This window comes from Amblyomma maculatum, chromosome 4 (genome assembly GCF_055883805.1).
Source record: "Amblyomma maculatum isolate TAMU_Amacu chromosome 4, ASM5588380v1, whole genome shotgun sequence".
NCBI lineage: Eukaryota > Metazoa > Arthropoda > Arachnida > Ixodida > Ixodidae > Amblyomma > Amblyomma maculatum.
In genome coordinates, this window is record NC_139347.1 from 42,716,977 (window position 1) to 42,742,858 (window position 25,882).

The 25,882-nt window shown below is 45.5% G+C and overlaps 2 protein-coding genes across 4 annotated transcripts; one reads left to right on the plus strand and one right to left on the minus strand.

Annotated features, from left to right (window-relative positions):
* Positions 1-793: 793 nt before the first annotated feature.
* Positions 794-12,595, plus strand: Sap30 (SIN3-associated polypeptide 30). 3 transcript variants are annotated; one of them, XM_084601247.1, is made up of 5 exons: positions 794-1,131; positions 2,118-2,294; positions 2,522-2,644; positions 7,396-7,494; positions 8,264-8,814. In XM_084601247.1, the coding sequence occupies exons 2-5, from the start codon at positions 2,127-2,129 to the stop codon at positions 8,543-8,545; spliced, it is 672 nt and encodes a 223-aa protein (XP_084457373.1). In that variant the 5' UTR covers positions 794-1,131; positions 2,118-2,126; the 3' UTR covers positions 8,546-8,814. The 3 variants fall into 3 exon arrangements, with proteins under 3 accessions (XP_084457373.1, XP_084457371.1, XP_084457372.1); XM_084601245.1 differs by lacking the exon at positions 794-1,131 and adding an exon at positions 1,238-1,569 and having other exon boundaries at positions 8,264-8,820; XM_084601246.1 differs by lacking the exons at positions 794-1,131; positions 8,264-8,814 and adding exons at positions 1,301-1,569; positions 12,209-12,595.
* Positions 12,596-14,962: 2,367 nt separating this feature from the next.
* On the minus strand, positions 14,963-25,127 carry Sf3a2 (splicing factor 3a subunit 2). Its single transcript, XM_084601248.1, has 5 exons — positions 24,979-25,127; positions 24,522-24,698; positions 24,030-24,238; positions 22,673-22,855; positions 14,963-15,208 (listed from the first exon to the last, which is right to left on the minus strand). The coding sequence occupies exons 2-5, from the start codon at positions 24,673-24,675 to the stop codon at positions 15,008-15,010; spliced, it is 747 nt and encodes a 248-aa protein (XP_084457374.1). The 5' UTR covers positions 24,676-24,698; positions 24,979-25,127; the 3' UTR covers positions 14,963-15,007.
* Between the last annotated feature and the right edge of the window lie 755 nt (positions 25,128-25,882).

Genomic DNA, 25,882 nt, shown 5'->3' on the forward strand with positions numbered 1-25,882 from the left:
TGCTCGAAATTTATTTTTGCCACCTTGCTGTATTGATCAATACTCCCGCTTTGTATATTATGAGCATTTCACCTGGGAACACATTAGGAATAGCAACGACCGATCTTTGACAAAGAGCATTTTCTTAATGAAATAAAACAAAGTGTTGGGTTTCTTATGGCCAATATTGTATCATTATGTCTTTGCCGCAACAAAAGGGCGTCGCCGATTCGCAACGAAATTATCTGCCTGCGCAACCGATGCGTGCACATCGATACACACGCAGATGCTCGTGAATGCAATGCTGCAAACTCGAACTACGCGCACCTAGAAACGCACCGGAGCCAACCGAAGCAACTCTTCGATTCATAAAACTCCAATATAAATGTTATAAATAAAATGAACTGATTAAGTGAAAGGATTTGCACGCCGATATGGAACAAGTGCGTGCTCGTAGCGGACAGTATACTCATTAGCAGACGACGCCTTAACAAGGTTAAGCAGCTTTGTTGATGCCTCAGCTACCCCCTCGTCGGTCCAGAACAAAAACATTACATGTAGAGTTCCAAATAAAAGCGCTCATGTAAGCTGATGCAAACACAATTTGCCTGAGCAGCCCAAGCGGAAACATTACACTTTATGCAAGATTTGGAAAGGCCACGCTGACCACACCACACTCTGCACAGTGCTCTGCATCGCTGCGATCACAGCGCCCTCGGCCTATTTTCTGTTAATTTTTTTTGTTAAAATGTTTTATGACGTCATAGTAGCTCATCCAATCAACGTTGAGAGCACGGCTTTCTGCCAACACCCTTTCTAATTTTGAGAAGGTGTTGCTTTCTGCTTGCTTTTTCGCGGCCGCTCTCGCTCTCCAGTGCCTCCTTGCACATTCTGAGGTTTCGCTGTGTTTGCTCTCTTCCCACCTTCCTTGCCAGCAGCGTCGATCTTCTTTGGCGCTGCGCTTAGAGCTAGGTCGCCCAACGCCGGTAGTGGTGCTGTTCTGTCAGCCAGGTTCGCAGGTTGTGTGTAAACAAAGTATAGTAGTAGACACCCGGGCTTCGCCAGAAGGACCAGATCCAAACGCTGGCTTAACAACCGGCTCGATTCTTCGCTTGCGTTGTTCTGACAAGGCCGACAGAAACAGAATTCCCGGTACGGAGGTAAGAACTGCGGTTGGAGTCCTCTGAGAAGCGTCCGCCCACGCCGATCAGCGCACATGTTGACTATAGAAGCGAGCCTGTCATGATTTGGCGCCAAATGTTGTCCGTGAGCTCGAGCAGCTCTGATCGTCTTTCCCAGCTGCAGTCGCGATCGACCCTTAGCTGTCGCCGTGTCCTACCCCTGTGCGTTGCCAGCGTTGCGGACAGTTAGGCCTACGTTTTGAGCGACATCGCCTTCCCTTGAGACGCCGTGCCCTTTCCGACGTCCTGTAGTATGCCCGCGACTGGCATGCGTGGCCGCGCCGGCGGAAACTCGAGGTCGCTCTCATTTCGCTCGGCCTCTGCGTCAAAGCTCACGTCTACCTTGCAGCGGTCACGCAAACTGGGCATGGTCCCTAAGTCAAAGACTCCAGTGCCGGTGACTTCTTCGGTAGGCAAGCTTCCCGCGACAAGGCGTTTTGTGTTCTCTGCCGCATCTTTTTTTTTTTATTCGCCGGGTTCATGGCCTGCGCGACATGTGGCTTCCCTGCTCTCCGCAGCTGATCATGCAGCTGACGATTCGAGTAGCCAGTTCAGCTTTACGAACGTGCCTATTGCCTCTGATTCGCCGCTGTCCCGAATTTCATCAGAATTGCTGGCGCGGCTCTCAATTTAGTTTTGAGCCTCGTTTAAATTTCTTTCGCGCACCCTGTTTATCCTCGATTAATTTCAACCTGCACCTTGCGACAGTAATGTGGTCGCGGTTAGTGGTAGGTTTCGAACTGAAGCGTTTTTTGTTTTTTGTTTTGTTTTTCTCATACGTTTGTTCATTCATATGCAATGTTTACCACTTTAGAAACAAGTGAACGTTACGATCGTTGCTTTTGCCTCATTTCACGATGATGTTGAGAACGCGGCGCTCCAGGCAGCAGAGGATTGCACGCGCTAGTGCATTCTGTTTTGCTAGGTAAGCCTGACCTCCACCGCGACCGTTTGCAGAGAGGCCCGATGAACGGATTTAGTACAGAAGAAGAAACGCAGAGTGGTCACAACCAGATCTGCTGTCTGCTGGACGACTCGGAGCGGTGTACGCGCCCTGCTGGCAATGCAAGCTACAGCAAGCGAATCCAGAAGACGGTAGCTCAGCGCAAGCTCAAGCTTAACATCGATCCTAGCGTAAGTTCCACAGGAGCGGGCTAATTGATCGCTTTGTGATGTGATTGTTGTGTAATTAGGTAAGTGGTTCTTAGTTGTCCGCTTCAGTGAACAGCAAGAATTGCCTTCTGCGGCTTTGATATCGCCGCTAGCCACGCAAAACGCCACCGCTGGCGACTGTACGTTTGTTTAGTACTGTGTTACATCTCTGGCTAATATTTCTTTCCCCTCCCCCCCGATATTTGCAGGCACGGCACATCTACATCTGTGACTACCACAAGGGTGTCATCCAAAGCGTGCGTACCAAGCGGAAGCGCAAGGACAGTGAAGATGACAATGGTTCAAATGAGCAAGAAATGGACATCCCTGAGGTAATTTCACATGCTCACTGTGTAACTGTAGAAAGTAGCTCTGGTAACATTTGTTTTCGTGCTTTGCTTATGCACTGCACGCTGTTCCTGCTGCGCAAAGATTTGTATGCAGAGCTTCTAAAAGCACATTTAGCATTACAGCACAGGGCAGGTTTAACTGAACATGCCACAGTATGTGACGTGGCACATTCACATGTTCATAAGCTGACTGCATGCAACCTTATAGATGTCAAGCTTACCGATCACCCTCAGCTGCAACATGTTATATGCCAAAGGCATATCAGATCACATAGTTCTTCACCGTAACCAGTGTTTAGGAACATGGTTGCAGCAGTCATGTCTATTCCAGCTGTTTAATACATATATGGGCCCCTTTGGTAACACACGAGCACAAACACAAGACGTACAATCCATGAAGAAGAGGTAAGCACTAGGGCAGGCGCTGCACCAGCAATTGCTTTATTTTTCCCAAAATCGTCGCATATATATATATATATATATATATATATATATATATATATATATCTTCCAGGGCCAACTACGCTCATTCATTGCTGCCAAGAATAGACTTCGTTCAAATTTTGGCGCACATTTGCAATCAACACATAGAACAGACAGGTTACTTTATTAATGGACCACTCTTGGAGCATGCACTAAATGTGAAGAACATAGTTGGCAACGGTGCACACGTTGTGTCATTATTGATTGCCAATGTGCACCGCGATTTGAAAAGACACCGATTTTGTGGCAGCATCAAAAATTAACATGTGTGGTTGCACATGGATGCTTATGATATCAAGAAAAGAGCAGAAGACTGCATTAGTGATACTTCAGTGTGTCTGTATGCTGCTGAGTATAAGTTCCTGTGCTTGCCTCATTAACTTGTCTCGTATGATTTGTTTGTTTGCTTGCGCAAGGGTGGCTAAAGGCACATATATGTGGTGATTTGAGCAGTTGTTAGTGTAGCGCCTGTCCTTGTGCTTGCCTGTTCTTCATGGTTTGTCTTGTGTTTGCACTCGTCTGTTGCCATAGAAAAATCATGCACCAACTAGCCCCAACAGAAATTTTATTAATATATATGCCTACTCCATTTGTAAAAGGCACCTTGCAGCATTGGGAATTATTATATCGCACACAGCATTGCTGCCATGCCATTTCGACAAGATAGCTGCTTTAAGTGAGCAGTGTAGTCACTATAAACAGGGTTCATAGCATCCTGGAAACCCTTAGAAGCCGCCGATTCCCAAATGCTATATTCAAAGCCTTAGAAGATCCTTAAATACTGGAAAGTCTTTATATCTTCGCTGATGTTTTGCTACTCATGCTATCAGCATTCCCCAACATGTTTTTCCGTTCCAACTCTACCTACAAAAATTGTTTCTGTGGTGTTTGTGGAGTAATGTCTGTTTTAGGCACTAAAAAATTAAAAGGAAAAAATCAATTAAAACATTAATGACTGGACTAGAATTCACCGTTGCCACTACATGTCGCCGGATGGCAGCACACTTGCTTGGTGCTGCTAGGCATAATATGATGTGCGCTGTGAAATCAGAGCAGAAAACACATTTGAAATTTTTGCCACATATGAGAAAAGGTTGCCAGTTAATGTAAGCATTAGAGCTTCATGCTGGAATGAATGGATAAATATCTTTACACACTGCCTATGGGGTGCCTCTGAAAGCCACCTAGTGGTTGCTTACAAGAGTGGATGCGGAAGGCCACTGCGAGAATGGCTTATGTTTTTACGTTCAAGCATTGTTCGCATTGCAAGCACTTGAATGTGTGGATACTATGCCATCTCAATCAGGTGTGAACTGCCCGCCATCACATTGTGTGCGGAGCGCTCTTCTATACGTCACCTCATTGGCCAAATTCATTAGGTTTTCTTTCCGTAATGTGTTGTTCTCTGCGAGGGGACCAATGTAGCATTTAGCATTCAAAATGTACTTGCACCTGTAACATATTCCATAGCATATGCAGTCATAGACAACAGTTTGCGAGGAGTGCTCTTTTATTGTCACCTCATTGGCCAAATTCATTAGGTTTTCTTTTTGTAATATGTTAGCATATAATAAGACCAGCACAAAACACAGGGACAAAGGAACAGAAAAACCAAAAACAACAGGACGGGCGCTGTCTTTCGGTTTTTCTGTTCCTTTGTCCCTGCGTTTTGCGCTGGTCTATGAACCAACTGGCCCAAAGAGCTATTTTAATCAAACATATTTTAATCAAATGTAATATGCTGTTCTGCCAGGTGACCAATGTAGCATTTGGCATTCAATATGTGCTCGCACCTGTGACACATTCTGTAGCATATGCTGTGACAGAAGAAAGTTTTGCAGTGTTCAAATTCATGGAAAAGAAATGATTTCTGCATTGCCTTAGTAACCAAAGAGCTAGTATTCAGTCTGTAGAATAAAGCGGACATGTCATCTAAAAGCCACAAACATTTTTTACCAGGAATCTATACACCTCGTAAAGTTCTTTTCTGTTGATATGCGCTTGTAAATGGAAAAAGTAAACTAGTAACAGCATTATTATTAGGAGCTATTTCAGTGCCTCTACCTGTAATGGTTCAAATTTCCTGGTTCGGCGGAATAGATGTAGGCTGGCTTTCAGCCGGTCGATAGAGACACAGACATTGTTACCGCTAACGCGCAGGGTGAAGGTTTTGTTGTCGCAACGGAGAACTGGATAGGGTCCACTGTAAGGTGGATGGAAAGGCCTGTGGACGGTGTCGTCGCGGAGAAAAGTGTGCGTGCACTACATCCGGACCACCTCTGGCCCCCCGATTTCTGCCACACTGCATATATTTCCGCAATTTTCGCACAGCCTCCGCCTTGTTATCATTCGACCCTGCATAACACGGCCACACGCTAGACTGCATTATCGATAAAACACAGTGCCACCACTTCGTCACCGACGGTGGCTACAAAGACACGCTGCCTGGCTGGAAAGCACGGCCTTTTCTTTCCACTTCTGAGATGAGTGTGGCATTAGTATGCTCGTCCGCTGCCACTGTTAATTGAATAAGCAGTCCTTACATTTTTATGTTGGGATTCGTCCTTCATCAGAAACGACATCCCACAGATGTAAAATACAGTCGACCAATTTTTCGCACCCTCTAAGGAACGTAAAAACGTCCGAAAATTCAGGCAGTCGAAAAAATAAATGCATGCAAAAAACAACCAATTATTGACAGCCGGTGTTATTGCTGCAGTGTCTTGAAGAACTTGCTGATCGTTGTTTGGGTGGTGTTTTGCTTGCATGCGATCATATTCGCCTCATTCTGAGCAAAGGTCATGGCAGTACTCTACACCGGTAAAAGCGTCAACTCTGCGCTCGTAGGCGGCGCAAGCGCTGGCTCCTCATATTCAACATCGGACTTTTCCGAATTCACCACAACTTGACAGACTATTTCCTCATCGGTTCTGCGCAGAAGTAGAGCTCGTTGTCAACGTCGACAAACTGTTCAAAAGTTATTTCCATGGGTAGGGAAACCCCAGCAGGGCGGAGGTCGTTGATCATGTCGTCCATGGGTGGACACACATCAATCACGTTCTCGCTTTCAGGCAAGTCTGCTGCGTCTGTGGCACACTTGACACAATACGTAGTACAACTACGCGCCAGCGAAACACCATATGGTCTGCGCAAACGAAACGGTGGCGCCTCTGGAAATTCCGGAGGAGGTGCTGGTAAACATGCCAGCATGGCCAGACCAAATCGGTGCGTGACGGCTAGTTGTGGTTCAAAGCGATGATATGCTTCGGCTGCAGGTCGATTTCCTTCGCAGACTGGGAGATTGCCAAAATGGCGGCTTTGTATGACGCAGTAAGGGTTTCTGACCGTCCGTCGCGTCAAAAAGTCCGGAAAATCGGTTGGTTTCACAGTGTCGCGCTTGCTTCTTCGTGGAAGAAGGGGGTTTGCAAAGCCACGTCTGCACAGGAATACACAGTAAGCAAGTGGCTGAGCTGGCTCCATTTATGGAAGTTTTTAGCAAACGTGTCACCTCTGGCATGGCCGTCGCTTTGCGCGTTGCTTGTAACATCTTGCCAGCCGCGTGAGTGAAAATGCAGGCTAGATGACAGACTGATAAGGCTGTTTGCAAAACTGTCATTGCAGATAGCCGAGCATCAATTCATATTGTTACTCAATCAAGTCTTCGTCTAAGTTCTGATTCAGAATGCCTTGAAGTGATCTGAAGTCTGCCAGAAAAATTGCTCTACCAGCCTCTTTCATTCCGGACGGATCATGCGGCTGTCATATGTAGTGGGGCATATGTAATTTTGTTACATAATAGGGGATTTTAATTCATTATATTTCTAATGAAGATTCACTAGGCCTGCACCACTTTGTCATAAATGCAAGTTGTTGCATGAGCAGGGGACATATAGTCAAGGTTATACTATATATTGTGGTACTGACCGAGGCATGAAAAACGTTTATAGAAGCTGAAATAGTCAGTGTGTGGATTGCTTGCATGTTTCAGGGCAAGGTATTTCTTATGTCTTCATTTTCTCTCTAATGAAAATCACCAACTTTGTTAAAAGCGTTATTTTCTGCAGAATCAACTCAGTGCGGCTTCACTTGAAATCCTTGAAATTACTGGGTCAGAGTCTTGAAAGTACTTAAAAAACCTTCCTTCTTTTCCTTTAACACCGCCACAAACCCTCTGTAAATGCGTAAAATATGGATATAGGTTTATTTGTGCATTTGTGTCCAGGTTTGCAATGTGTATTTATGCTGTGCAGGTGGACTTGTTCCAGCTTCAAGTGAACACGTTGCGAAGGTACAAACGGCACTACAAGGTTCCCATGCGACCAGGGCTTAACAAGGCTGAACTGGCTGATGTGAGTGCTTGTCACGTGTCGGATACAATCAAAAATACTAGTTGTAGTCTTTCCTATTGCACTGTGAATGCCATGCTGCTCGAGAAATATGGCATTATTGCATATTTATTGCCTGGCATCGCTCATGTGGTATACAAGAGCTGGAATTGTGAAACAGCTTGGCGTAGTTGGCTGTTCAGCACTGCAATACTGGAGGGCATAGCATAACGAGTTCATGTGCTCCGCAGTGTTTGTAGCATTAGGCGGAAGCTCATTTTCAATTGTACTTGACTTGGGTTGCTTGTAGCCTGTGCTATACTGGAATAATTGCTATTGATAAATGTAAGGAGGATGTTTGTCAGATACTGTACTTTCCAAATTTAGCACTGGAAATTGTTCACAAAATGCATGTTCACTTCGATTACATTGTGCTGATTAAGCAGTCAGGTACTCCGAATTCTAAATGAAATTTTGCATTTACAAGATGGAGCCTAATGCAGTGCGTTGTGTATATGAAGTCCTGCTTTGTGACTTACAAAAGCTTGGTTTATGTCAAATGCTCAAAGAGTGGCATCACTTTTCATGGGGTATGCTTCTTTTCTCAACATTTGTGAACAGAATTAAAAATTGGGGGGACACTTGAGCTTCACCTATTTCAACGTTGTTAATGTCCCCCGTCTGCAGCTCTTCTTGCAGACCATCATGCGCATACGTGCACTTTGCTGCTCACATGATCACTAATCCCTTAATCTATGCCTCTGTTATCCCGTACATACTTGATGGCATAAAGTTCGTGGAAAACCAGTTTCTGCCACCGCGGCCGACCACCACCACCCCAGCAAGCGTCACGGCAGCGCCGCCTGGGAGAGGGGGTAATTACCTCCCCTTGGGGGAAGTGGAAACAGTGACGGGTGCGCCACCAAGACATATACACAGATTCTCACGAGAAGACGACAGAGAGCTTCTGTATCCAGCTGGCAACAAGTGGTCATCTCTTGCCGCCTCTACCAGCAAATGCCAGGAGCTGCCCGAAATATGCGCATCTTCTGGATCTCAAGAGCGAAGCGACTGATAAATACTGCACACTGTCGCCACCTCCCACGACAGATGCTGTGACGTGGCTTTGTCCCAAGAAAGCAGCGCGCACTTGATCGGCCATCATATTTCCGGCGCGTGCAAATGTTCGCCGCCGAATTCTCACCCCCGATTCCCCAGTCGGTGAGTTAGAAGCACTTCTAAAATAGCCTTCTCCTTCCAAGGAAAACCTCATTGAGATTGTATAGCTAGCCAGCATGCTCTGTGTTATTTGCAAGTGCAATAAACACTATTCGAGTGTTAAATGCTGTGTCGTCCTTGTCCCTTTGTTCCTTCTGCGGGTAGGTAGTGAAGACTCTGCATCCACGGAAGGGAGCGGAAGCGAGGCAGAAGACTGTCTCCTCATACCGCCACATTGGCAGCCCAATGTGTGGCAAACCAGTGGGACAAGGAATGATAGTCAGTCAGTGGTGTGGAGTGTCTGCCTGGACTTCAACAGCGTTGGGCCTGATTCGAAATGGAGTGCTAGCGAGGCTAATAAGATTTCTTGACAGTGAGGTGAGAGGAGCAGCAGTACGAACAAATGGTCGTGCATGCAATGAGAGGTGCAGCCACGAGGTCCGCACATAGAGCGCGAGTGAGTGCCTCAGCCGGGACTGTGGCCCTATTTTACGTGTATATAGTTGTGAATTCTGTTCTGTCTCTATGGCTCTGGGAGCTGGGTGCCGCAATCTGCCGTCTTGTATTGCAGCCATGATTGCAGAGAAAGCACAGACGTGCTCCGACACCGCGGGACACGGTGGGCACCGATTGCTCAGACGTGAGCAAGTAGGGCCACCTTGGGTTCCTTGGCAGAGATGCACCTCCTCGTGGCGTTGTGTTCTGCACATTGTACTTGGGCCTAGATCGAGTAGGCCTAAGGGCCTTTTTGGGAGCTGCCTGTTGCACATTGTAGAACAGTCTAAACATACCATACAGCATGCGCAGATGTGTCTTGCTTGTTTTATATTGACCTCGCTGTAGTTGAGAAATCTTGCTTAACTAGAGAAAGCTAACTTCTTTCGAATGAACTTCATACTTTTGTGCCTTGAAAGCGAATCAAAATTTCGCCGAACCAGATTATTATGCCGGTAAATGAGCTGCGGATGCGTGTTCAGCGAAGCAACCTAGCTTCATTCGGATGAACAGAATGCTATGCGGTGCCAGATAAAGTTGTTTGGCACTTGCACTGTCCTGCATTTTGCCCAATTTATTCAACCTTTTCGAGACCCGGAAGGATATAAACAGAAAAAGTGAAGCTGCCTGGACCTGCTGCTGTGGTCTTCCTGTGGTGTTCCTGCCCGCATCCCTATGTCCTTGAGTCACCAGAAGTTGCGGAGTCTCGTAGAAACAGTGCGGCTCAAAGGGAGAGGAGGCCAACCCTCTGTCTACCAATAAAGGCGCCTCAGCGGAAACACCCTCCCGTCACTCTTGCTTCTGGGACCTGCCGCTGGACAGCCGGGGCCCCTCTATATATAAAAAAAAAAAACTGTCCTGTGGTCATCATTGCAAGGCCAGTGTGCACTTTGCGGATGGCACCCAAGGAGCAGCTCTCGACAACCGTAGGACTGTAGGCGAACGTTTCAGAAGGGAGGGATGTGGAAAATCGGCTTCCTCCTCCGCCACTGCAGCCGACCACCACCACCCTAGCAAGCATCGTGGTAGTGCCGGCGGACATTGCGACAGGTGTGGCATCAAGGTGTCTACGCGGATTCTCGCAAGGAGACAGCGGAGATCTTCTGGATCCAGCTGCCAACGCGAGCAGTAATCTCTCTCCGCCTCTGCACAGGAATATGACCTTCACTTGAGCCAGAGGTCAAACCATGAAACACTTGTGGTGTCACACCCCAATGGTAACAAAGGTCAAATCGATGAACTATGATGTGAGCATATAGTTTGGTGTCACATGATAATCAATGACTGAGTATATAAAGAGGAGCACACAGCACGCCAGCATAGAGCCCGAGGAGAGGGATGCGCTGTTGAGCGCTCAGATGGCACGGAATCAAGGTTCGTTCGACCGTCCAGTATAGAGCTGTGCACGGGCTCGGGCCGCTCGAAAGCTCTCTCGATCGAGCTCGGGCTGGGCTCAGGCTAAGGTACGTTTGTCTCGGGCAGGCCGGCCCCGACCTCAAACACATCGCACTTTTTCGAAAACGTGAATAGAGTTATTGTGCGATAAGCGTCTAGAATGCACATCATTTTCCCGCGCCCTCCCCACGAGAGAACTTTCAGGGTGTTTCCCAGCATCGACCCGCTTTTCCTCCTCGCCGCAAACATATTTTTGGCAGCCATCAGTGGCTGAGCAGAGTGGCCGCTTGCGGGCTATTTCGTTTCGAGTTTCGCATCTACGCTTTAGTAACACAGTCGCCGATGTTTAGGTATCCGCATTGAGATTCGTGCCTGCTGCCACTTATCAAACGTCTCTGTTGTAGCCTACGCCTGCCTCGACCCAGCCTCGTTTGAAAGGGGAAATAGTTCAAAGCTTCTGCGGCGCAAGGATTTCCTATTGTTTCCCTTGTTGCAGAAAGTTCACATGAAAGGCACATTATGAGCCAGGCGAGTTCGCCGAGTACTTGGCCACAAAATCAACCTCTTGTTTAGGTTTAGAGCTAGCACAGTTTTGCAGAAACTTTCTTCCCTATCAAAGAAAGTTTGTCATTCCAGCCAAAAGTTATAGCACTGAAAGAAACTTCAGCGCTACTGGGTTCATTATTCAGAAGTGTCACAAATGCCACAGTTCAATGCATAGCTTGTTTTTGCACAATATGATAATTTATGTATGTGCTGTGCCTCTATACATACAGCAAATTTGTCAATTTTAAACGTGTGAGCTCGAGATTGCAAGACCTTGGAAAAAATTATCTGGAAATTATTTCCTTCTGTATGATAGCTTCAACTGAATTTATATAGCATGACGGGCTGGGCCGGGTTTGGGCCCGTATTGCTGGGCTCGGGCTCACCTCTAGTCCAGCCGACATCGCCCGCTGTGCTGCTGCTTTAAAGCGAGTGAGAGATAGCCAGTGGGCAGAACGAGCTACCGAGTCCACCGAAGGATGGGAACACCTAGCGAAACGCCGAAAGCAAGAAATGGGTAACCATATGAATGAAGCTATCGCATACACATCAGGTTTAACTGTAGCTAAACCACCAGCAATTTTTTTGCTCACGATGGCAACAATGCAAGCACTGGATATTTATGGAGAATGGGGCCTTTAAAGTTGTCATGTTAAAAGGCATACAAGTTGCAAGAATTGTTCAGGGGTACAACTTGGGTGGCAGTCTGTCGCCAGTTTCCTTGCTCTGCAAGATATTCACTGGTGCCACTGAACAGTGCACATGCCTTCAATGCCAAATGTGCAGTGTAATGCTGCACTTCACTGTATGGAAATTGGGCTGCCAGGAACTCTGCCCAGTTGCATTGCCTTCCAAAAGAGTAGGAGTAACTAAGGTGTGTAGCTGTGTTGATAACCAGTGGTTCAGTGTAAAGCATACATGGAGTTCAAAGCATGTAACGTCTTTGTTCTCTTTCACAGCAGCGAAGGCAAGTTCGCCCTGGCTTCTTTTTTTTTTTTTTTTTTTTAACCTTTGTGCAGATCTTTGGTCTGTGGAAAGCATACTGGTAAGCACTTAACATTGGCTCTTCCTGTTCTCTATGCAGACATTGGCTCGGCACTTTAGGACCATCCCTATCGCCGAGAAAGAAGCCATCACTTTTTTCATCTACATGGTGAAGAACAACAAGAACAAGCTGGACCAGAAGAATGGTGCTGACCCGTGCTGAAACTGTTGGTACCGTGCCTCTGGGGAATGGGTCGAGCTTTGCAGAAATGGCCAATCCTCATTCCAATGACCCCGAGGAATGCAGTTATCACTTCTCTTCATCACTGGTATCATTATCATCCCTTGTAAATATACCATCTATCTGATTCCTCTTGTACATACATTATACATAAGTTGCAGACATTCATGTATCTATTCATAGAAATATACATTCTGCAAAGCCGGTCATGTACATAAGAATAAAAGCAGGATCGTTTATTTAGGACCACAGTTGTGTGCTTTTCTTGAATTGGTGCTCCTTTTAAAAGGTTGTTATAATACCTGGAATATATATGTGTGCCGTTCCGAATGGCCAGTTTTCGTCGGAGGAACTCTTGCCACTTTTGTAAAATAATTGGGATCATAAATGTGTTACAAGTGCCTTACATGGCAACACAGATTTTGACATACTCCTATGTCTATCTGGAATTTCTGTGCACAAAAATAGAAGCTTGGTCACATACACACAAAAGTAGTTTGGCTAGATTCGATCCAGTGCCCTTCATTATGGCTTAGTCTGCAATGCCGTTTTACCATGTCGAAATAGCTCATGCATTGGCCATTCTGAGTAGTGAAGTTATTTATTCCAAGCTTCAATAAGTACTAAGGAGAAGGCCAAAGCCATAATAAGCCCAACGAGGCTCATATCCTCTTTGGTGCGCTTAACACAGAAACACAGTATATAGTTTATGTACAAAGTCATTAAATGTACCAGTCACACATTCAAACATTACTTTGGCAAATTTCGATATAGTGCTTGGGAATAAAAATAAAATGTCACGTGTGTTAGTAGCAAGGAACAATTTCACCAACTGTTATTGATAAAAGCTCAACAAACTGCATTTCTGTCACCTTTTTTTTTTTTTTTAAATAACAGCTTTTTGACATATAAGGGATACCGAGCACAGAGAGACAAGTCAAGGACAAGGGGATAAAAGGTGTGCTTTTATCCGAATAAATATTGGTCGAGAGTCAGCGCTTTTGTTTCATTCTCGTCCTTGTCTCTCTGTGCGAAGTTCCCCTTATATGTATCATGACCAACTTTCCCATCAATGCACTTTCTTAAACAGCAGCTTACTTTAGTGTGTGTATATATATAAGAACAAATTATGACATCAGACTATGCAGCACTTGTTCTTATTCAGAGTGGCCTGGTAGTATAATTTCTGAGCTGGTATGTTCAGTGTGGGGAATGTGTGTGTGTTCCTTTGTAAAATATGTGGTATTAGTGACAAACTGCAGTGTGTTCAGTTTTTAAATGTTTAATATATCTCTCGACTACCCTAGTGTGAAACAGTGGTCTGAAGATATGGAATGTTATGGCGCATTCAGTTAGGGGGACGACAGCAGAGGCGCCGAGCAGCACAGGAGCACACCGAGCGAGGGTGTTACTGTCTTCCCACGGGAACGCTCTGCGTGTCAAGAGCAGAGCGTCACGACCATGTGACCGCATTTTTCTTCCCAGCATTCTCTGCGTGCCCACAGTGGCGGCCATTGCAACTCGAGGAGAGGCCAACACTCCGTATAGAACCACTCGTTTTTGTATGCCTTTGTTCTCACAGCGCGGCGATCTGCCTCCTTCGGCCCTTTCGACATCAGCGGCTACTCTCAAACATGCATACAGCACCTGCGCAATGCTTTCCACTCGCCGAACACAGACGTTTTAAGCCGCCATTTTGAGTGTCGACGACTAAAGAGAAAAAAAGAAAAGAAAGATAGCGCGGATATGACTCTTTATGCCATGTGACTTCCTCTACTCTCGTTTTAGACGAGGGAGCAGCCGGGAGTGCACTCAAGTGCTCTCAGTGGAGGAAAAGCCCTTTGGAAGCCAGCGATTCTACTCCTGCTCTCCCACTGGAGGGCACCCGCTTGTCTGAGAGCACTTTCAAAGTGCTCTCGAGTGCACCTGCTCTCCCACACGAATTCGCCATTAGTAATAATTTTTTTTTCAGGGGTTGAGCGTGCACTACAGGGCTCAAAAATTAATGGTACATGATATACTTAAAAAGCAATTCAAAGCAATCGCCATTTAAATTTAGTACATTAGTGCTCACACTTTCCTTTGTTGATTTCACGCCACGTATCAGACACCAAGGGAGTAATGCATAAAATTGATTGCTGTTGAGAGTCAAATGTGTGTGGATAAACTAATTTACATTCCCCTCAAATATAATTTATATAAGCAAAACTGCAACACACTCTTGCGTTGTGCATTGAACATCGTATATAGTCTTCATGAAGTTCCATCTGCGCCACTCCTTCAGAGGTTGCAGCCGTGCCAGTCAGGCTGCAGAGATTACCGAACAATGAGAGGCCAGACTAACCCATTGCCGAGAAACTTGCTGAAGCAAGTCAAGGTTTAAGTGGAGCAGACTTCTCCTTTCTGCCTTTTTTTTTTTTCTTACCAGCGACATAGGCCCGTCCCCCCACATATTTTGCTAATATGCAAGGCATTTAAGTGTTTCGTGGCTTTTTGGCATGTTTGAATAGAGATATTTTTGGTTGTTTATTAGAGCAAGATACCTAAGAAACCAGAATATGTGCATGAAACAGCTAGGTAATCATTTTTAAAAAGCTGCAGGTGACATTAAAATGCCTCTGGCAATGAATGGCAAAGCCATATTTATTTTCCACTTTCTCAGCCGCTGCTGCCACTGCCCGAGGGAGGTGGAGGTGGCGGTGGTGGTTGCAGGGCCTGCATGTTGTGGCTGGCACCAGGGGCCAGAATCTTGGGCTTGGCTTCCAGCTTGAAGCTGAACTGCAGGAAAAACTGCTTGCTGTCCCGGTTCCAGAGAGTCCAGAACTTGCCCTCAGATTTGTCCACCTCTCTGCTGGGTACCTGCAGTAAAATGTTGCTTACAATGTGCTTGTGGCTATCAAAACACAGTCCTTGAGCTACTCTGCAAGACCACAGATTTTTGTTTTCTTTGTGTTAAACAGCATCCACCATGAACTGGCCAACGTGCCCCATCTTAACTCTTTCAGTACTGTCCCAAAACCATCGTTCATACATGAGATTTTATGACAGAGGCCGAAGACGACTTCGCAAGCTGACTTCAGCTCGGGTGAAGAATCTGGCAAATATCCACCAGGAACTTCAACCAGGAGTCCCAGGAAAGCATACTTTTGACTTCAGCCCTTTCTTGAACAGTTGCATCTTCGTTTGCATACCTACTGTGCCATTCTTTAGGGTTCCAGCAGCAAAAAAATTCAGGTTCCTCGGCACTCTGAGAACAGCTCCTAGAGCAGATTTTGACGGCACGCACTATGCAATCCGCCAGCCATATAAGACTAAAGTCACTGGGACCGGGAAAAGCCTTTACTACACCATGGTCTTTACTATATCAGTGGTTGGTGATAACATGGCTAAATAGATACCTACTGAACACATCTTGTTGCTTAATAATAAAAACACTCGAATGCCTTCCATCTCTCTCATTGTCTCTTCGTCCCATTTTTTCAGTGGTAAGATTTTTTTGTTTACATCTTGTGGAAGTACTTGTCAAGCATGAGAGCAACGTGGCTGTGAATACAACTGAGTTTGATTTCATGTGAAAGCCACAGCGTTGTATGAATACAGCGTCATTTTCTTCTGTTTCTGTAGGTAACAAGGCAATAGACGAAAAATGCGCGCTGCAGTCTAGTGCTGCCCATGCTGCGCCTCCAGTTCTTGCCACAGCTGCCTCGTGCTGCACACTGCTGTGAATGTTCGGTTGTTTCTTCCATTCCCTATTTCTCACTGCACCTTTACTCTCCTTTACTTTCTGAACGGATCACGCCGCCTTCTTTCCATGCTTTTAGACAGCTTTAATTTTCTTTTTTTTTCCTATGCGCAGCATGCTTTCCCTCATGGCTCCAAGGCTTGCGTAAAGTTGGCTTCTCCTGAGTACTACTATGCCTAGTGGTGAAGCCATTTGAGGGAACTTTTTTTTTTTTTTTAATTGCTTCGAGATTCTAGGTAGCCCGCTTGCGACGATGTAATTTCGTGGCCAGACGCACTTTACTATAACCGACTTTTATCAAATGTCTTTACTATAAAGGGGAGGGGAAATGTACAGTTGTCTACGGAAGGTGAACTGGCACTTCAGTTTCACTTTACTATATCAGAGTTTACTTGACGGTGTTCTACTAGTCTTCAAAGAGGGAGGCACAGCCCACTGTGGCCTTTCTAATTGATACGTGGACTGCCAAACACTTCACCAGGCAGTGCCAAAATGCCTAAATATATTCAGCATCATGTTTCTATGCTTGCATTCAAACAAAATGATGAACATCGCACCTTCTTGTATTAGTCACCCTGAGATCAATGTGCATTCAATAATACTGCTTGTCGAACAACCGTGCTGCAGAAGCGAGGACAATGCTATTTTAGTCCAGGATTTTTCAACAGTGCAAGCAAATATTAATTATGCAAGTACACTTGATGAAAGTAATTTTAAAATGAATAATGGTGACAAGCGTAGTGAATATATACTGGAAGTGGAAATCATAAAGGCTTCTTTCACTTGCAGTGTAGTGCAAGCCTATAACTTCTTTTAAATCTTAGTTGGTACCAAAGTACATTGCTAACTTGCCATCTGCTCACCAGACTTTCCTTGAAAAGCACCTGACCAGGTTCATGAAATCTTAATAATGCACCATCTTTGCTAACAGTAACCAGGCTGCTCCGAAGGTTGCAAGAAGAGGCGTGCGGCGGTGTTGCGTTCGTTGACGCTTGCAAGCGCTCATCAGCTCCGACGGTACAGCAGTCAACGTAACTTCACAAACTTACTCTCGCTCTTTGGATGATTAGAACTAAGCGCGTATATGTGTGAGGGCGCTCAGTATGGCAACGGTTCTATTCGCTCCCCTTTCTGGCAACATCCTTTAAGCGGATGTAAGTCGCGTTTTTCGCCTTATAATTATGCCTGCTTACGTTCTGTGCTCTGGTGATAAAACAAACCCATAGAATAGCACAGCATTCTGACATCGTAAGCTCAGGTTATTCTTTTCCAGGACAAAAGCGCAAGCTTTGCGATAGTGTGTTGCCCAGAAAGGAAGGGTTTTGAGTGTCGAAAAATACAGGGTCTGTCCCAAAACGTCCCGGAATTTTTTAAAATATATAAATCATTTATTCAATATTAGTTTCCCCGTTTCAATTCGCCATTGCCAACTTTCACCCAACCATTGAAGGTGCACTGGAAGCTGTCCATGAAAACCTCCTTCAGTGAGGTCGCAGCTGCTTTTACTGCCACCAATGTCCCATGTCTAGTTCTTTTCATGGTTCTTTTGATCCTTGGGTGGTGCCATATTGTGGCTGTAGGTCACCAACTCGCAGATGAGCAAGGTGCGGCTTGACGCATTGTCATGGTGCAAGATCCAATTGTCTCAATTTTTTTTTCCGGATGCTTCGAACCCTGTTGCGCAAGCACTTTACAGCAAAACTCTGCTGACTGTTTGACCCTGTGGCAAGAATTCACCATGAACCACACCTTTTCTGTCAAAAAACATAATAAGCATTGTCTTGATTCGCTATTTGCTGATGCTTGTTTTGTTTTTGTTTTCGGCCGAGGGGATTCTGTGGTGTGCCACTTGTGCTCTGACCCTTTGATTCGGGATGGCACTCAAAAATCCAAGTATCGTCCTCTGTCATCACTACGTCCGAAAATCCCGGGTCCGTTTCGCAGGAGTCATGTAATTCCTGGCATAGGCGTGCACAGGGTTCTTTCTGCATTAGGGGAAACGACGTTTCACTGCTGCCCCCCACCCTCCACCAAAGTCCCTACGTCCGAAACGCAGCGCAAAGATGAGGACTTGTTATCAAACATTAAGCGGCTAAAGTCCTTCTAGGCTCATGGAACGAAATCCCGTGCGAGAGATCTGTCATATTCCGCGAGATGTGTTTTTTTAGCATTCCTGCCATCTGCAATCCCACACTTTGAACGCCACGTGACAGGACCGGTGGTGTACCGTCCAAATTCGCACTTGCCGGAGAAAATGTGATGGATACTGTGCCTTTCCTGTGAACCAATTACAATTATATGTAGCACTGCAATGAACGCCAATAAGAGGCAAATGAGAAGTAAATGATAGGAGAAGAAGGGTAGGCTTTTGCCATTCTTCTCTTAAGAGTCATCTAAGAGACCTTCTAATGAAAAAATTCTAGAGGGCACTTTGGACTGCTAAAGTGGGATGCAGCCAAAGCCTTTTTTCAGATGCGATGTGACACCACTAGAGTTAATGCTGTCGGCTTTATGATATATATATATATTTATATATGAATACATACCATGGGACTGGTGCACATAATCTGTTGACGTGCAAGACTGCTGCATCAGTGCACAAATGATGTGCACTGTCCGCTGGAACGAATGTTATGAAGCACCATCCCAGCTGCTTCATAAACGAACCTATTCGCTGCGAGATCGACCTAAAGGTGGCGCCACCGTCGCTCCGATAGTGGGGATTGGCAGCGCTCGCAGAAACGCATGCGCCGTATGTCTGCTTCCAAGTTTACGGCGGGTTTGTTGGCGATGAAAACGTGTCTTATGCAATGCATTAGCAATTTACTGTTTCGAGTGTCCCAATACTGCAGACAAAAATCCGTGGATTTTGCCAATACAGCAAAGAAAAAATACGGGCGATTTTAGGAAAAGAAGGCACGCAACCAACCACCCTGTCTTTTAGATTTACTGGCATTGCTTTGCACGCTTTTTGCATTGTACGGCGCTCACAGGCCTGATACTTTTGGGCCTGAACATGTCTTGTCTTATTGCCTTTTTAACAGCGTGCGCATGTGAGACAGGCAAATTTAGTGTCAAGCCCACGCAGATACAAGGTTTGTGCTCTGACCTGCAGTACTTTAGAATGAATTTAGGCAGCCTGGTTCATTATATTGTACTTGACTCGAGAATTACGCAGGTTAAATGTAGCACTGACAGCGTACTGCCCAGCGGGTTGCCGTAGACCAGAGTGGATATCAACTCTGGTTAGACAACCAGGCACAAGTATTCCCCAAAAATGAGATTACGCCGACAGTATAGGAAACCTCGCCGCACAGGAAAGCTGACTGCTCACGTGTAGAGTGGTGAGTGGATTGAGTTTGCCGAGCTCACAATGCAGACGCTTCTTGCGGCATATAATCTGGTGTTGCACTGTGAAATGACTAAATTATTTCCTGGAACCGAGGAATTTCTGATGTGTGTTATGTTTATAAATGATAAATTAGTAATGATATTTTTTTTTTTCAATGACAATGGATTTCACCATGCGACAGAAATTTTACACATTAGACAAAATTTAGGACTATCAACGATTACCGTATTTACTCGCATACAACCCGCACCAAAAATTAAAAAAATGTGCTTAAAAAGTGGGGGTGCGGGTAATACGCGAATATTCCGGAGAAGGGGGGTTCAGTGGGTCGACTTCACGGCAACGCGCGACCTGCCGTGCAGAGTCCGCATCCTCATCGACATCAACGTGTGTTGCAGTGCATATTAATATTGCACCATCCTTTTGACCACCGAAGGCCAGTATGGACTGGAAGAAGGCCACGTGGAAGCAGAGACCATGCAGCACATCGTTTTGCGGTGCAGAACACTTCGCGCAAGGGGCGCAAAATCTGTTAGTGTGCAACACCAAGCTGCGCTGCACAGTGATGTGTGCTTTGGCCGACGACACCAAACTGCGCCCGTATGTAATATTCAAGCGCAAGACTCTACCGAGTACACCACTTCCCCCAGAAATTGTTGTGCGAGTGGAAGATAACTCGTGGATGAACAGTGACCTCTTCATTGACTGGATTCAAGCAATCTGGGAAAAAAGACCAGGTGCCTTGTTGGCACGCCGTTCGATGCTGGTGTTGGATTCCTTCCGAGGCCACTGCACTGACGCGGTGAAAGCTCGCCTCGCTGACAACGGCACAGACCTTGTCGTAATACCTGGCAGCATGACTTCCATGCTCCAACCACTCGACGTGTGCATCAATAAGCCTTTCAAGGCTCACGTGAAGCGGCTATATGCCCAGTGGATGGCCGACGGCCTTTACGCCCTTATGCCGACGGGACGCGTGCGAAGGCCAGATATTGCACTGCTGTGCTAGTGGATCTTAGATGCATGGGGGATGATCCCGGCCGACATGGTACGCAAGAGTTTCAAGAAGTGTGCTATAAGCAACAGCCTAGATGGTTCCGAAGATGATTACGTCTTTGAGAGCGGCGATGAAGCCTCGGACGGTAGCAGTGAGAGCGGCGACGATTGACAATTGAACGACAGCACTGACAACGTTGCGGCAGTCGTTTTCAAATATATTTGTTTTGAAAACTAAAATGGTGACTGTTTGCTCAGTTGTAACTTCCTAGTCCTCATTTTTTCAGGTAAGTGTGCGTGTTATACGCGAGGATATTCTTTTTATTTCATGGGGTTCAAAGTTAGGGGTGCGGGTTATATGCAGGGGCGGGTTATAAGCGAGTAAATACGGTAATATTCAGAACTAACGAAAGTGAAAGCTATGAATCAGTAGCTGCAAAGACATAGTAAAAACTGTGCTTGATTGCTGTCATGTTCTGACAACGAATTTTGAAGGCTGAATATTTCTTTATCATTGTAATTATTGTTGAGCAGTGACTTGGGGGGGGGGGGGGGGGGGGGGGGGGTGTCTGTCGTTTACTTCCAAAACAGGTGCCGGATATAAAACTATCCTGAAAGAAAGGGAGTTCATGTGACTATAAATATGTATTTATTTCCAAACTAAACACTGATAGTTAAGCCCTTATGAAGCTATTTTACTCCTCTTGTCAGAAACAACATTTGCTTAGAAAGACAGCACTGACGAACAGGGGTTCTATTGATTCTAATGGGCTACCAGTGTACACTGATCTATGTGTATTATGTAATATTTAGTGTAACAGGTGCTGCAAAGATTCGTTTCTCAAACGTTCGAGCATTTCTCTAAAGCGAAATGTGCTTATTACTACTGCTACAGATGCACAGAATCCTTCAACAGTAAAAAAAAAAAAGAAAAAGAAAGAAGTGAAACGCATACGTGGGTTTAACGCGCCATGCAACATTGGCTATATGATGGATGATGTAGGAACGGGCAATGATGTCGTTGGCCATGTGAGATTGTTTAATGTGCAGTCAAATCCCACAGCCGAGGAGCGCCTTTCAAAATGCCAGGATCAAACCTCCCGCTCTCGAAATTAGCAGTGGAGCGCCCTACCACTGAGACACCGTGGCATAGGAGGGCTGGCATGCGACGCGAACACTCATCCACACTGGGTAGGGTTCGCCACTATGCCGCCAAGTGGCGACTCTGCTCGATCTTGGGGCCAATAAGGTGCGGCTTACGGCATGTCTATCTTCCATTCATTTTTGCCACATGGCAGGAGCCATCGTATTCCAATGATCACTTTTCACTTTAGGTAGCACCCACACACAAAAAAAGCCTGCAGATTGTAAAGTGTTGCATTGTGTTTTCTGGTGCATAAGCAACTAAGGCTACCATGCGCCAAACGCAGGGTAGAAATCATTGGCTTTGTAAAAAAATGTTTTAAAAAATCTTGGCTTTTTAAAAATGTAAACACACAAGACATTTCTGAGAGTGGATTTTCTCCCAAGAGTAACAGGGTGAAACACTACGCACTCAGAGTAAAACAGTGCAAAGTGCTTTTTTCTTTAGTTTGTTTAGTTTTATGCGCGAACATAATATGTGAATAACAGTGAACACTCCACCACACAAATCATCACAATTTAGTGGTTCTTTTTGCAAGAATAAAACTGTGAGGTGGGTATGTCCAATGCAAAGAAGACGTAAAATGAATTCGACAAATTGTTCTTGGTGCGAGCATGGCTTACATTATTATGACAGGCTTTACTAGGTGTAACTTATTTTCTTCAGTGTTCCATTTAGACTGCCTCAGCTTGCAATGTACTAACATCGGTGCATATTTGGATGGCTTATCTAATGCAGGGCTTAAGCAGCACATGCATCTGGTCTTTCATTTTCATCATTTCAACATGGCTCGGTACCTAGCAGGTTCTTACGTTGTGTCTGTGTTTTGGCTCTTTTTATGCTATGATAATGTTGCCAATTAATGGTTTGACTTCACATTTTGGATGAAGGCGAATACACTTAGAAAGAACTCAAAAACACTTTGTAGCATTCGCAAGTAACATGGCAATATTGGGCTTTTGGGCAGTACATTTTTAACTGAACACAGCAGGATGAGATAAGTTTTTAAAACCACCATGGACTCCCTACAGATGGCCTTTCTTCAACTGCATGCACACCCGTTCATCAGCTGCTGCAGGGCAGACTCACCTTGAAAGCAATAGTCTCGTAAGGTTCGGCAGCAAAAAGCAGATACTGCCACTTCTTGTCGGGTGGCTCCACCTTCTGTTCATAGGCCGACATAAATCTGTGTCGGGGCACCACATTGTCATTGACTTCGGGGTAGTCAACTTGAAATAGCAATGACTGCTGGCCAGTCTCGCCATCCCTTTGCTGCACAAGACAAGAAATGAAAGGTTAGCCGAGAATTTTATACAGACCACTAACCCCTGAGACATATTTTCGTACAGAGCACTAACACCAGAGACATACTTAAACCATACTAATTTCATGTGAAAACACTGACACTGTGGCTATGGCAATGCAACACAAGCATCAGTGGAAGGTGAAGGAGGCATCTTATAAAGTCCGTTACAGTCTTCTCCAAAGCTATGACATTACTCCACATCATGAAATGTCAGCAGAGACCAACCGCTCTTTCCTACACTAAATACTGCTGTCTTCTGCATCTGTCAACCCTTCTCCACATTCTGGGCTTGCTCAGCACCGCCTAGAACAAGCAAAAACCTCAGCACTATGTCCTCTCCGAAGTGCACATGTCACTACTTTGGGATGGTGTAGCCGTGACGTTCAATGGAAATGATCGAGCTGGCACAACTATGCAAGTGCCTTGCAGGCAAACTAATGTTTGTACCTTCAATTACTAATGAGTGTGATGCAGACATCAGCATAGTCGGAACCTTTTTATTTGAGCCACTAACAGCAGTGTTTGTAAACGGTACACTCTCTGTCAATGTAACAACAAATGACTGCAGCAGTACTTGTTAATAGATAGCTTGGTCTTGATGTCATGGCTGTCATGTTGGCAAACCGTGCATAGCTTTGGCATTGTAGGCAGGAACAGGTTTTGATAAGCAGAACAAAAAAACAGCAACCCATACGCAGTGCTTCTGGTTTGCCAGCCTGGTGGCTGCTGCAACATCGGTGCAAGCTATGTAATTACACATTACCCTGGTGAACACGTGCCTCATGCTGGTACTGTCGATATGCTCACTTTTTACCTTTCAGAATAATCAAAAGGACAGCAGTACTTTTGTTCTTCACCTTCAACACCCATTTCACATGTTTTGCTAGCTTTAGTTTACATCGATAAATGCAGACTGTGCACTGCAAAAAAGGATGCCAACATTGGATTTCAAAATATGTGCGAAATATTTCCTCTCAAACCTTTTTTTTCAAGGCCGTGATACACAAAAGGAACAAAACTGAACGGTTTTGGGCACAATAGTATGCTCCTGTAAAACATTGAATTGTGTTGCTTCCTTCCTCAGGCAATACAAGTTCACAATGCCAACAACAATGAAATCCGTGGCTGGCAGCAAACTACCTTGGTCACTCTGTAGCCCGGGCGTCCAATTTTAACAAACTTCTTAATGTCGACGCGAGGCTTTGCAGGGGCGGGCTGAATGGGCGAGTCTTTGGCTTCTTTGGCTGCTCGGCGAGCTAAGTTGGCTTGATGCTTCTTGCCTTGTGTGTGCGCCAGATAACTGCCTTCGTTATTGTGCAGCGTCAAACACAGCTTGCACTCGTAGGAACCTGCGTTTAGAAATGGCCCGACCGAGTCGGGCAAAAATATCTCATTTCTGATCAATTGGCCTAATGGGCTGACTGTAGCATGGACTGGTGAAAACATGCTATCCAAAGCTAAACACGCACGCACGCACGCACGCACACACGCACACACACACACACACACACACACACACACACACACACACACACACACACACACACACACACACACACACACACACACACACACACACACACACACACACACACACACACACACACACGAGATAAGTAGTACTAATCATACCCAAATGGTTTTTCATAAAGTAGGGATCCTTCTGAAGATCGATAGTTTCCAATGCAAGCTGCCGCAGACGCTCCCTGCGGTCTCTGTTCGACTCTGACCATGACGCGACGCCACCGGAGCCGGTCTTGCCACCCGGCCGATGTTGGAAGTCCATGTCGTAGACTGTTTAGCTTCACCCTACAGTAAAACAAATTCTGTTCCGTCAAGGAGAATTATAAGCAGTTCTAAACGTCAGTAATTCGAGTTGTTAGCAGGGCATAGAGAAAGAGATTAGCAGGGCACAAACCACATTACACAGTAGGTCGTGGCACAAGCACAGAACTCAGGCAAGCACGCAACAGCAACTCGCAGAAATAGGCTTATTAATAATTTCAGCTTTGAAAAAGCAATGCGGCTGAATATCAAGACACTACAGCTCAAAGAACTTCAGAGAACAAGGAAAGTTACATATACTCACTACGATAGTCAGCCGCTATCGCAAAGAAAGTGTCGTGGTTACCGCCATGACACGCAGCGGCCATGACCGGCTTTATTACTTGGCTTTATTTATTAAGTAATAAAGCCGGTCGTGGCAGCGGCAATAATAGTGATGATGATGATATATTTCTTTATCTTTTCTGATAGATAGATACACGCTTGAAGCTGGACCTTTACCATACCATTGTAATAGGCGTTGTGAAACCGAAACAAGGCCTATCTTGATCGAAACTCCTAAGTGCAAATTTCCAACCAAGACTGGTCGCAGGGTCTTAGAATTTTTGAACATTTACTTTCCACAACAAGTGGTTGGGAGACAAGATATACCCCAAGAGTGAACGAGCAAATTCCTTACGCTTCCGCTCCCCAAAAACATGTACCCGGAGCATCATCATGCTATAGACGACTGGCGAGAAGCAAGAAGATGAACGAATCTTATTCAAGAAAAAAGGAGTGCGCCAAATGCAGGTCGTGGACGGGCTTTCAGTTCGTAACGGGGATACGCAGACTATGGAAGTGGTGATAGCCCTAGCCGCAACGCACTCCGCATCAAAATACATAGTTACAGATTCCCAGGCAGCTTATAAAAACTATATGCGTGGCAGAGTCACGCCGGAGCTAAATATGGGTACCAGGTCACCAGGGAGTTGAAGGAAACGAACGCGCACACACTTCGGCCCGAGCTTTTCTTCCCGGAATCCTTCTACGTCCTCCCTTGCTGATTTAGGCTTCCCCTCTCCGTTAACAACATTCAGAGATATTGCAGCATTTGCGCCTTGAAAGGCAGACATTCACGAAGCCCGCTAGGATCTTAGTAAATCGGAAGATTGTCACCTTCGGAGGTTACAAACTACGTCATTTAATAATCCAACAACACTTCACGC

What these genes read in the sequence shown, in the direction of transcription:
- Sap30 (XM_084601245.1), top strand. Translation starts at nt 1,414, where the DNA reads ATGCCCGCGACTGGCATGCGTGGCCGCGCCGGCGGAAACTCGAGGTCG. An exon ending in AGCTTAACATCGATCCTAGC is followed by an intron (nt 2,295 to 2,521) that starts GTAAGTTCCACA and finishes CGATATTTGCAG; the next exon opens with GCACGGCACATCTACATCTG. An exon ending in AAGAAATGGACATCCCTGAG is followed by an intron (nt 2,645 to 7,395) that starts GTAATTTCACAT and finishes TATGCTGTGCAG; the next exon opens with GTGGACTTGTTCCAGCTTCA.
- Sf3a2 (XM_084601248.1), bottom strand. Translation starts at nt 24,675, where the DNA reads ATGGACTTCCAACATCGGCCGGGTGGCAAGACCGGCTCCGGTGGCGTC. An exon ending in CTTTATGAAAAACCATTTGG is followed by an intron (nt 24,239 to 24,521) that starts GTATGATTAGTA and finishes TTCTAAACGCAG; the next exon opens with GTTCCTACGAGTGCAAGCTG. An exon ending in ACGAGACTATTGCTTTCAAG is followed by an intron (nt 15,209 to 22,672) that starts GTGAGTCTGCCC and finishes ATTTTACTGCAG; the next exon opens with GTACCCAGCAGAGAGGTGGA.